At 33.6% G+C, this 13,376-nt stretch overlaps 1 protein-coding gene across 2 annotated transcripts in view; it reads left to right on the top strand.

Annotated features, from left to right (window-relative positions):
- LOC142341573 (glutamate receptor-interacting protein 2-like) overlaps positions 1 to 13,376 on the top strand; it is a 114,262-nt gene that overhangs the window by 63,721 nt on the left and 37,165 nt on the right. For both annotated transcript variants that reach the window (XM_075392617.1, XM_075392619.1), the window contains exons 4-7: positions 4,620 to 4,808; positions 5,575 to 5,766; positions 6,245 to 6,320; positions 12,774 to 12,919. In XM_075392617.1, the coding sequence (XP_075248732.1) occupies positions 4,620 to 4,808; positions 5,575 to 5,766; positions 6,245 to 6,320; positions 12,774 to 12,919 (603 nt within the window). The remainder of the gene's footprint in view (positions 1 to 4,619; positions 4,809 to 5,574; positions 5,767 to 6,244; positions 6,321 to 12,773; positions 12,920 to 13,376) is intronic.

The following is a 13,376-nucleotide window of genomic DNA, read 5'->3' as shown; positions in this document are numbered from 1 at the left end:
CCCAATCCTGACCACTCGTGCATTATTCGACAAAAAGCTGTGTTTGTTGTCATAGGAAAACACATAGGGCTTAGATTTTTTCGATTTGAAAGCTAAATAAATTTAGTTTTACTCTAAAAATTACTGCGGTGCAACTTTGCAAAACTATTCCATTTTTTGGTGTTCTCTTAAAAAAAATAAACGACATCTTCTAGATCAAATCTAATGCACTATTTTTTAACGACAGCTTTTTGCAAAGAGTTCAGTCCCTTTGTTTGTAGCTTTGATTCAAAATGTCATTTTTATTGTAATTAAAAACACACAAATTAAAATGCATTTTTTGCAATCTCACTTCGTCTCTCAACTTTTCAATTCTCCGAAAATTTTTCTTTTTTTGGTCAAACACATCTATCCATTATTTCGTATGATACCAGCTCAGATCACCGGAAAAATCTCAAACAATCTGGAGACCAAAATGTTTACTCTGATGTCAACTTCAATCTCATTTTATATAGAGGATCAGCCATCTCGCCACCATACATTGCTCTAAATCAATAATAACAATCGGAGCTCAAAAAATGTGACAAAAGTTCAGTTTTTAGTTGAGTCAACAATTTCTGACCAAAAACTCTAAGATAACTAACTAGAAGGTATGGCCTTTTGTCTGCCATGAAGTGGCGTAGAAATTATTTAATGCAGCCAATAAAAAAATTTAAAATTTCCAAAAAGTTTTGTATACTTTTTAAAAGAAACTTAAAAACGGTAGAGATTTGGCTTTATTTCAAGTTTTTGGACATGCAGGAGAAAAATATTAACTTTAGTGTATAACTGATTTCATTGCAAGACTGTTTTCTTATCATCCTCTTCCATTCTGTCGCAGAAAATGGATTCCAACGTAACAAAATGAACCAATGAGAAGCACTTTTGAACGAGGAAACAAATTAAAAATTGAAGAATGCGAGAAAGACAAAACAAACTTGACATCTGATCAGTATTTTGCTGGCGTAGCTGGATTCTCAAAAACATTCTGAGAAAATGGCTGCTCAAATGGATTTTTATAGTTCGAATCATTTAAAATAGTGAAGAAAGCTCAGCATACTTTTCAGTTTTCTGCGAGCACTTATACAAAACCTGAATGTCAATTACCATAACTAATTCAGGAATTTCTCGATTAAAAAAATTAAAGAACTGACAGCATATGGGGTAGCTGAAACTGAAAACAACAGAAAATAAGCGTTTTTGAGAGAAATAATGTTAAACTATTGTTATTTTTTGAACACTATCTTCAATTGATACTAGAATTGATCACTTGACCAAAGCGCTATTTTAAATCAAATTTTGAGTTCATCATTTGTCGTTTTTCCTGCATCCTAAGTTGCCCTTATTTCTTGCCCTCTTGATTTCAGTTAAAATTAATCAGCATTTTTTTAAACAGAATAGCTATATTTGTAGTTGATAGGTTTTGTCGTCGAACAATAGAAAGGGGGGTTTGGTAAATTTTTTTGTAAAGTAGTTAATTTTCTCACCTAAGTTCATGAAAAAATAGGAGAGACAAATCTTCTAATAAGTTACGTGTTTATTCAACTAAGAATTGATATAACTTAAGTAAAATGGGCTACCCTCTACTAGAAGATGTGTAGAAAAAATCAACGAAAAAATTATCATTTTCTATTTTGTTTACTGGTGGTAAATTTTCTTTGGAATTTTTTGCCCTGATCAATTCAACTGATCAATTTAGATGACGTACAAACTCTACCAACAAGACGTACATAGTTTAACGAGGGAATCTTTTGCTAAAAATTAGACAAATTCAATATGTTTTCTTTAATTTATCGCGTGAACAATGAGTGAAATGTCTCTAAAGAAGTATTTCTTGACTTAAATGCAATTCTGTGCTCAATATTCCCGATATTGGGTAAATGAAATGGAAACATCAGCAAAAATGCAAAATAAATCTCTCTGAAACTAAAACAAGTTTTTGAGCAAATTGAGTTTTGATTGCAAATGGTTATTGAGGATTTCAGCTGTATACTGGGAATAGGAGTAAATTTTTTGAGAACTGGTCACTTCTTTGAATTTAGGGCAATTAAGGCAGTGCTCAGTGATCCAGCCGGATCCGTAAACTGTTCTCAATGAGTGTACAATGGTTTTATGTGTAATGCAAAGATAACTTGACGCTTTCTGATCTTAAACTATAACAGTAGGAATTTTTGTTATGTTTTATATTTTGATGTTTATTTATACTCAGAGGAATTAACTGAAACTCTAAGTTAAATGAATTATTTCAGACGAAAGCCTGGTCCTAAGAAGTTGTTTTGAAAGAAAGTTTCACTCATTTGCAATACTAAGTTCAGCAGATTTTAAGAACTCTTAATGAAAACAACATTAAGCAAAAAAGTCATATTTAATGAAACCAACATTAAGCAAAAAAAAAGAAATGTAAAAAATCTAAAACCCTCAATTTTTTAAACTCAAAAATTAAGTCCAGAATGTTAATTTTATTTATTTTTTAAATGCTGAAATTGACACCCGATAATAAAAAATTGCTAGGTGGCAATGGGTACAGAACAAAAACGATGTAGAAAAACAGAATTTTCTTCTAAATTTCTCTTAAAAAATTAAAAATTTTGTTGAAAAATTTAATTTGAATTTTAGACTTGGCAGTCTTGCTCTCTCGCTCTCTCTCTCTCTCTCTCTCTCTCTCTCTCTCTCTCTTTCTCTTTCTCTCGCTCGCTGTTTCTCCTCTCTCTCTCTCTCTCTCTCTCTCTCTCTCTCTCTCTCTCTCTCTCTTTCTCTCTTTCTCCTAATTCTTTTGATTTCTAAATTTAGTTATGAAGTTTTTTCCAATCAAGATTCGTTGAGTGTTACAGCGGCAAAAACTTTTCGTAGGAGTAGGCTTGGATTTTGAAAATTGATTGTACTCAGGGATTGATTTATTCAGGTCTAAATAATTTATTTTGAAAAGTAAGTAACAAAGCATATTTTTTGTACTCTTATATCAAATCGACTCTTCTGGTCTTTTTAGTTGAGATTCTAAAAACAAAAATTATCGTAATCAAGAGTTTTTCTGAAAAGTTGTCTCACGATTAACTTTATAACGTTGAATTTAGAAGAAAAATTTCTTCACTGAATAAAGTAAATTTTTGGATAAGTTTTGGACCTACAATGAAACCTTCTGTACTATCCACACTATCCACACTCTCGAACGAGCCATCTTGTTTTCTATACTTTTTCTACGTGCATGTTTTGCATATAATTTTTTTTCCCCAAAAACTACCTCCTAAAATCTTTAGCTTCCATATCTTGTCTTTAAAGAGTTGACTAATTCTTATACACTTTCTATTGCTGGTTTTATTATTTCAGATAATTTTAGCCTATCTAAGTGATTTAATCGTTCAGATCTGATGTTTTCCTAAAATTACTAAGGTGATTTTTTACTGCATGTTTGATTCATACCCAACTTTACTATGTGAGCTGTTATCATCTACTGAGTAATTGAAGTTGTTGTGTGAAAGTTGACCTTGTTTTCGGACAAAATTGTTTCCGGTTTCCAATTTTTAGAAGTAGATTACTTTCGAACAAAGCAGCGGAGAGATCAAATTTCGTTTGCCCGAAAAATTACATAAGCATAAAAATCATCGATTAGATGTATCGTGATTTTAGAATATAAGTGATTAGTCCATAATCAACATCTAAATTACTGAGGTAGAAATTCCGAATCATAAAATTACAGTATAATTTTTCAAGTATATACTTCAAAAAGAGATACCCGCATTTGCAAATCAGATTTGTTCTTTCAATTGCACATAAGAACCGAAAAGGGAGAAGATGTTCCATAGCTGTTGTTGATACCCGCTTGAAATATAGCCTTCAAAAGTATTCATAATATGCGTACAAAAGGGGGTAAAGAAATGTGCATTAAGGATATCCGTGATGGGTTGTAAATTTTACGTCCCTTGATGATGGTAATCATTTTAGGGTTTTCATTCCCTCAAAATAGACCATAAAATTAGGTGCATTTTACGCTATGATTTCACACTTCAACGCAGTTGGCGAAAAAAGTTATCTTGTGCAAAAAAGCAAGTGAAACATCTAGATTCGCAGTTATTCAGTTATTATTCCCTGTGAACAATTTTTTTTTACTGTTTTCGGTGATTTCCAATTATTCTTTATCCTGAAATACTTGATACCATTTCTGTAATTAATTATCTGTAGCAGAATCTTAAACTTATGATTATGTTTCGAATATTTACCGATTTACCGTATCAGGTATGATTAACTGCGAATACTTGGTTTTTTTTCAGGGACATTCGATGTTTTTTGTCCCAAAAACATTAGGCATAAAATTTACCTGTTGTCCAGTTAAAAATCTTTAAGTGTTCGTTTACGCGATTTAAAGCTTTATTTATTATAGCATGCCGTTGAGATTTAATATAAATCTGCCAGTACGATTAAGCGCAATTTTCTAAAACTTATTTTTTGAAAATGAATGTGTTTAAAGGAATACCCATCATTGACCAATTACAATCATTGCTGAGCTATTTACGCTCAAAATTTGATTAAAAGTGAAGATACGCTTCACAATGTTATCGGCGAGGCATGATTTGCGACCACCTTCGGCTAATTATCCCGTCTTTTAGCTGTGCATCAGCATGGCGGCTGTTTGGAAGTGTCAGAACAAAGTGACAGTTGGCAGAATGCGCCAGAAGATGAAAAGAGAGCCGACAGTGCATTTGAAGTGCAGTTCAGAGTAAAGTCTATCTCCGGCAACTCATTAGCTTCTAACACTTGTGAAATATCACCCGGTGATGTTCTAATTTCGATCAACGGTAAGACATTTATTACCAAAAAAGGTTAGGATTTTTCAAATTTTTGTTTACTCAACAATTGGAAATATTGAGAAACAAGGTTGTCCAGCTCTGCGGAGAAATTTTTTTGTCGCGGTGGTGATAACAAGTTAAACTTTTGATTCATTTTGGGGGCCCGAGGGGGGGGGGCAAAGACAGCAGTATAAGATTTGAGCTTGAATTTCAGAATTTCAACTTTTCTGTTAAACCAGAACAGATACTCTTGAGCTAGTTGGGTATTAAGCATTGAATCCTGAAAATTTACTGTTGAAAGTTAGCCCCCAATAATTGCACAGGTAAATGTAAATTGTAGTCTGGCATAACATACCAAATCAAATCCTTCCAACCTAAAAACAGGTTTTATGATCGACCCGAACAGGCTTTAATTCGAAACGTATTTCAAAGACCAACGTCAAAATGCGTCAAAGTTTTGGTCAACTCGATTTCTGTTCTGTTCACAGTTTGAAACGAGTGTGTTTCAACTTAACAAATGGCACTGCTGAGTTGCACAGTTGTTTCAGACATAAGTTCGTACTTCAAACAAACTTTTACTCAGTTTTATAGACGTTTTGCACGACCATTTACTTAACTCAGCGGCGATTTCGGGGACTATTTTCAAGTTGCGGCGGACCCCTTGTTTACAAACATTACCTGTGCTTGATTATTGCTTTTCTTGTTGCTATAACTCAAGTCAGAGCCCGCATGGTTATAGCAACAAACATGATTTTGGCAAACTTTTCCTTTAAAGGTCGTCGCTCGGAAGTGTTCAAATCGAAGGAAGAGTTGAACGAATTTATTCGAACGTGTGAACGGAAGTTGGAGATGGAGGTGAAATATCACGTGCCCAAACAGGTGAAATACAGTAATGAGAATACCCGGATCAAATCTGTGGAAATTCTACTGGATCGAGACAGTTATGGATACGGAATTGTTGTCAGAGGTACGTTTTCAATCCTTTCAATGATTTTTTTTTTGCTCTCAACCAATTATTTTTTGGTGCACTTTGAGTGTAGTCTTCTGCTATATACTTCTGTTCCCGTTAATAAACATTGTTTTTTTTAATGAATTGACAAATTAAGACATCATTTTTGGAAGAACGGCGCATGTGCATGTGATCATCAGTTCGTTGACAAAACTCGGAACGCCAACGTAAAATAAATTCCTGAAAAAAAATTTGACGTGTCTTCATCTTTTCAAGATTTTACAGGTTTGTGCATATCCTGACTTGGAAACTATAAATGTAAATGGTGATTGTCTTGAGAATCTTGGAATTATTAGCTTTCGAAATATACTAAACACAACTTGTGATCGCACTGCAATAACTCAATATGCTAGTTTATGTAATGTAAGCGTTTCATTCCACGATAGTACGTGATAATCAAGCAAGAATAATAGTTGTGATGTCGTCATTTGTTCAGGTGGTTTCAACGAGGAGACCCAGAAGTGTCGTCCAATCACTGTCACCTACATAAGACAGAATAGCCCTGTAGATCAGTTAGTAGTAGTATATAACTATAATATAAAGTATCTACCTCAACTTCACCCACGGTATATTCTTGGTTCGCGGATGACCACCCAAGCCCCTCTATCCCATACCTGTCTTTATTGCTTACCTCATCTTGGAATGAATATTACATTGGACATGTGTCATTTTGGATAGAATTGCCGAATAACGCTTTCCAAACCGCCTCTAAAACGTTGTACTTAGGGACGCTTATCAAGTAAAATTTTATCAAGAGTCGTGAAAGTTGAACCATATACTAGCATAAACATTTTTCTGGAGATCCAAATCATACGGCTACCTTTAAGATAAATCTTGCTGCAGCAAATTACTAAATGAATGGCTGGGGTTAAAAGAAACAAATCGCGTGGGGTTAGTCATGCATTACTCATAGTTTCAGATATGTTTGTAACACAAAGAGCAAATTTTAAAATATACCCAATTTAAGGGCCCTATTTGTTAAAAGCACCAGTATAACCCTCGTGAGACATTACTCATCTGTCTTTGATTGGAAACTTCGTTTGATTGAACAGCTATGTTAATACAACATTTCATGACAAAAAGAAACTTTGCTTGAGTATATATATGTACTCGGCAATATCGCTATTTTTCGCTCTTAGGTATTAAGATCAGAAAAGTAAGCGATCGCGAATAAGTCCGACACGCTAAATTTTTAGTATACAGGTCGGTAAATTTTGGATTTTATAGTGTGTGCAATCTAGAGACAAGTGTAATTGACTAATCTTTTGATGAGGGGTAATATTCTTTTGATCATCCTTTCATTCGGGGTAATTAGTCGCAAAGTTTTGCATTGCGCTGGTCACAAGATTGCGCATAAAAGGACATGAAAAAACTTGCGATGAAGGAACGGCACTTTGGTCGGTGAGATTTGCGTTGTCGCTGATCGAGGCAATTTTTGGTAAAATGCAGAAAAGCAGCGGAATGACAGCTGTAAAAAAGTCTCTTCAGGCGTACTTAGCCGCTGGTCATTCGTAAAATTTTGAACCACAGCCCAAACCCACAAACTCAACTGAACAAATCAACAGATCAAAACTGCACACATTTGTTTAAATTGTTTTTTGCTTCAAATTTTACAAGCATCAATTCTTTATTCCGATTTTCAAATTATAAAATTGTCCAAATTTGGAACTTTATGCTGATATCCAATTTAAAACTCAATCAATATTGTCCTATCATCCAGCGTTCTGACACTAATTTTTATAGTATTTATAAACTCGGGCAGCAAAGATAAAAACTGTTTTCGATAATTTCCAGATTTTACTATTTTCCCTTTTATGTGCACTAATTTAAAAGTATCAGTGCTCCAAAATGGTTGCTTCGTAACATTTTGATTGTTTTTGTTTTTTGCATTTAGATTTTTTTAGAACTTTCATTTGTTGAAGCAAGACATTGCTGATCACATAAAACTACTATTAATCAAAGTCTGTAAGGGAAATTGAATGCAATTCACCGTACTTTAACAGCAGCCTAGCTGCTGTTTTTTGATAACGGTTTTAGTATGATGGTTTTCATCACAAATGGTTATCATGAAAAGAGAAATGGTTATCATAAAGAAATGAACTGTGCGTTTTCACTTCGAAAATTAAAGGGTGATCTTAGTAAAACGCGATAAATTTGTACTTAAACAGAACAAAATTTAAAAAACTCGATTTTCTCTCCTTTTTTGTATGAAATCGCGATTTAAATGAAACCGTGCATGAAAACGATATTTTGCCAAATCGGACATAATAGCTATTTGTTTTGCAAATTCTTACACATTATTTAAAAAAACGACAAAACCGTTTTGTTCTTTTGTCAGTAAAAGATTTACTTAAATCGTAAAGAGTTACAATGCTTAAGTACTTCTTATCTAAGGAAGATCACAATCTAATGAAAGCAACAAAAAGCTAATGAAAGCAACAAAAGCTCGTTCTGTGAAAGTGCGCAATTACGTAAAACACAAAGAATTAAAAAATAGTAGCAAAGAAAAAAATGATTTTTCAGCTGGCTTAATCGTAAAGTGAAAACATTTACACATTTTGACGTGTAATGCTTGAAATTGTAATAATCGACTTCTGTTAATTTTTGAGACCCTCAGTTTTTTCCAATTTACTCGCTGAAGTGCGTAGAACTTATGTTCACGGGTACGAATAAGAGTTTTTCAAGTAACACAGTTTATAGTTTGATAAGAACTCCCAATATACTTATATTTCCGCCAAAAAGATGTCGCATGAAGTAAAATAGGATCTGCCGAAGTTAATCAATATGAACATAATTCTTCTGGAACAACCTTACAGGAAATTTATCTTAAAATTCTTCTCTTGCGAGGAAACTGTTCTGCTTTTAATGTCTTACAGGTTATTCATTTGTTCTCGCTCGAAATAGACACTTGAAACCATAGATAGGAAATTTTGCTGACAACTTCGCTGCATTTAAAAAAAGTAATTGAGTTATTGTATTGTTTTTGTATTGTTTGAAATGTCAAAAACAATACTTTTAACAAAATCTGGAACAAGGAGGATCGGAGGAAGATCAGTATTGTGCAGTAAAAAATTCAAAAAAAAATTCACCCAGCTTACTTTTTAATTCATATTCAACCATAAAAACCTCGTAACCCACAACTCATGGTCATACAACTCAAAATTTTTTAGTATGTCTTTCATGTTTACTCAAAATCAGTTTTGAACGCGACGTGTAGTAGGGGAGGCGTGGGGATAACAATTTTAAGGTGTTGAATAGGTGAATTAGAGTTAAATATCCAGTGTGTCTGTTATCGCAAGTGTAATTAGAACTTAACCACTTCTGTCCACTTTGGCCCGCCTACTTTTTCACACTCTTACACACACACACACACACACACACACACCATTGCTACATATCGCTAAAAACAACAAAACACACCACAAACACACACACACACACACACACACACACATACGACACCACACTAGACAGGGTAACGCATACACCAACATACCCACCGTTGTTTTATTCTTTTTGAACGGCTTCTCACTGTCTGCCGTTGACGTCATTACAGCACTATAGCTCAATTATCATCTGGTGCCGATAACGGATTCACTTTAATACAGATTTGGTTGAGAATGCGATTATTTTTATTTGCTTAATGGAAAAATGCCCTGACGACAACAACTCCTTAAAATAGAATCAATTTTTTGCAGCATATTTTGAAATCGTTTACTGCAGACTCATTTTTTTATTCTTCAAACTGGGATTAATTGTGACGTGGGATATTTATATAAAAAGTAAGTAAAAGTTACGTAATTTTAAATATCTTTGATCAAATCGACAATTCCCTCCCCACCTCTCCATGAGCATATTTTCCGAATCAACTCAAACAGGTAATGTTCCTAAACATATATTAACGTATTAAGATTTTCGGGGGAGGTGGGCCTGAATTTTAATTGTTTACAAATATTTAGTATCAGTTAATGAATAAATAAACTCCTATTGGTGACTTTTATAGCCTAATAAAAGGTGGGACTTGCCATTACATTTAAGAAAGCCATCAAAAACAATAAGTAGAAAACAGTTTTGAGATCTAAGAATGAAAATATAAAATTTTTTATTAATTCCGTTTTTAATAAATTCATGAATAATACGCAAAAAAAGCTTCACTGACAATTATCCTTAGTTTCAATATTTCTATTGTTAGAACCGGTTTTCAAACAATAAAAACTTTTTTTATAGAACTCTATTGTAGTCTCTTGTCGTGTCTCAGACCAACTTTGACGTGCAAAAGGTAAGCATAACCATTGCAATCCATCAAATTCTATCGATCTTCTTCAAATTCAAGATCTTAGAGGAATCTTGCTAGATTTTGCAAGATTATTCAAAATACAAAATCTTTTAGTATTAAATTTTGCAATATTCTTGTATTAATAACATGTCTCAAAAGTAATGCAAGAATAACGTAAAATTACGTTATGTTTGTAAGATTCTGCATGATTTGCATTTTTCAACTACAATTGTGCAAGATTGAGCGAGTTTAAAATCTAGTCTTGATAAAGGCTACCACCCGGTTCCAAGCAAATCAATGCCGTTATTAGGACGTTTGTACTGCCACACTTTCATGCTAATAAGCCCAAAATCAAACAAAATTTCATAATATTAATCGAAAAAAACAGATTTAGGGTTACTTATGTCCAGAGTCAGCTCAGAATAGGGCTCTAAATTTTATAATGAAATGGCTGACAAGTTCCATCATCAGAACTCTGGCCATGGTAAAAATGATAATAAATTTAGTATGATTCAGTACTGAATTTTAATAACGCTCAGATCCGGTTAAAAAACACGAAATGGTTTATGAGTCAGATAATATTCAACAACGCATTTTAATGTCACTGGTTTGAACCCGTTCTAACTGACTGACTTCTTTATTAATGCACTACCAAGGCAATTTACCGTGAACAGTGGTATCAGGTACTGCTATTGAAACGGGGAAATGAGATACACTTGTGATATTAAATAAGGATTAATTTCAAGTTATTGTATTTCATCAAAAAGGTAGGTGATCATAACATTTTCATATTTTTTTATAACATTGTTCATTGCCAATAATGAACAAAACGTATATATAGTTAGTTTTATCAATCTTCTTTCATTCATATTAATTTCTTATAACGTCTTTGGACAACAAATGAAAAATTTGGTTAGTTTTATTCTTCGAATTGGTGATATCGCATTATTTTGTATAAAATTTTCTGGGCGTGATTTTATACCTTGCAAATGTGGCAAAACTATAACGGCGTCAGGATGTTGATTTTTTTTTTCAATTTTAAGATTTTAAGTTAGCAACCGAGTTGTGTTCAGATGTTAGTCTTGCAAGATTAACGACCTTTGCAATATCTTGCATCAAAAATGCCATTTTGCAATTATATTGCAAGATTTTGCATGATTAAGAATATCTTGCAAGATCATGCTAGATTAGCATACGGTCTCGTCCACGGAAGATAAAAACAAGCTTCAGTGGTCTTTAATGGCGTGGTTGTTAAAATTGACCCATCATTTGACCCCCCTCACACCGCCCACACCCACCTGATGGCTACTACAGGTGGTTCGATTAGTTCAATTAGTTCAATATGTTCAATTGGTTCGAAGCCAAAATCCAATACTAATCATCATTTATTTTGTTTCAATCTTTTTTGTGACATTCCGCCCAGCAAACGTTTCCAGCTTAATTCTGCAAGACATTTTTTATTCTATTTTACACTAAATTTATCAGATAAACAGTCACAATTATGTTTTTGAGATTATAAATTTTCGTAGCCAAATTTTCCAATATCTCATTTGGTTCTCTGCGAACATAGTTAAAAAAATTATGTAAAATAAGCTCTTGTTTGGAACACAATTTTAAAAGAGACGTACCAAAATTTTGCCAGCTAGCATGAACATTATAAAAAGGATAGTTATCAACAATTAGAAGCAAAAAGGAATGCCCTCAAAATAACAATGATAGCTTAGGATATCAGAATTACTGTTATGCTATATGTTTACCAACATTTTGCTATCCTCTATATATTTTTCTATCAATCTGAAATATTTTAAAGATGTCGAATATTACTGGATATCACTTTTTTGGAAGATGCGACTGGCACAAATTTGAACTACTTTTTTTACATTAAAACATAACGGGCGAATATCACAGTCGGTAGTGCATATCGTTATGAAATGGGAGGTCAATGGTTCAAATCCCGGTGGGGTCAAATGTTTCTCCGCCAGCCTATCGTTCGAGAACAACTCTTCCGACATTAGTCGGTTTATGTTCTCGTTTTCGTCAAAGAGAACTCAGTTTCGTTAATGCAAAGCGTTGTGAAGTACTGGAATTGGAGTTCTTACTTTCTTTTATTTATATAATGCATTCCCTCTTTTTATCTCTTATTAAACACTTGTCTGAAAAGAACGGCTCCACATCTATTTTTCTACGTTTTCTCACTGAACCAAAATTATCGTTTGACTGAATCAAAGATGAAGGGATAGTGCATTTAATTTTTGTCTTACCAACATTGTTGATGTGTTTTGAAGCATTCTTATTTCATTTTTTTCGTGTTTAACATTTTTGCACGTAAGTGAAAAATTTTCACTTCACTGTTCTCTGATTGTTCAAGAAGCTGATCTTAAGCTCGAATCAGAATAGGACCCCCTCAGCAAATGGGGTGATCGTTGAAAATGCAAAGTTGCTAGATCATCCAGCCATTTTTTGGGATTCTTCCGACTATTTATTTCTTATGGTGCGAATTAAAATTTTCACCTTGGAAAACATTTCATTATTCTGATTACATTAATAAAGACGCGTAATAATGATGTTCATGGTAAGTCTACTCCTGGTGGTATACAGGGACTTCGGTGTTGTGACTTCTGGCACAGCAGACTTTCGTCATTTTACAACATGAGAACGTCCGTTTTAATGTCTGTTGCGCTTTGTTTAGGGAGGGTACAATTAGACCAGGAGACAGAATAGTGGCAGTGAATGGGATCGACCTGAGTCACAGTTCAGTACCAGAGGTCAATGACCTTTTGATTGAGAGTGGACAACAGGCACTCCTCAGAGTTGAATACGACTGCTCCATCATAGGTTAGAATCGCAATCTTGACTTAAGAATGAAATGCGGCTGATAAGTTTTATGGAGCAAAATACAAATCTAAATGGAGATTACCTCAAAACCCTTAGTGATGATAAATAAACATTGCATTCTTGATGGGAAAATTTGTAGTGCTGTAAGATTATGCAGTGCTAATGGGCGTCAATGTTGAATGTGCGATGTTATATTTCTATTTAAGCTAGAACAAGAACTGATTGTTTGAGAGGTTTGCCATGCCACCTCTAACTTAAAAGAGAGAAAAATCGATTTTGAATTTTGCAGCTAAAAAATAATTTTGACAAAAATTATTTAAAAAACAAAAAGAAGCAGAAAATGTGTTGTATGCGTTGAGGACACATTGTGTGCACAATGACAATGTTAAACTCATAATAAGAGGTCCACCGGTCTGTTTCTGTAGAAAATACTACTAGGCTCAATAGTCATAAAAAA

Source organism: Convolutriloba macropyga, chromosome 6 (genome assembly GCF_964194025.1).
Source record: "Convolutriloba macropyga chromosome 6, txConMacr16.3, whole genome shotgun sequence".
Lineage (NCBI taxonomy): Eukaryota > Metazoa > Xenacoelomorpha > Acoela > Convolutidae > Convolutriloba > Convolutriloba macropyga.
This window is presented reverse-complemented; position numbering and strand designations above follow the sequence as displayed.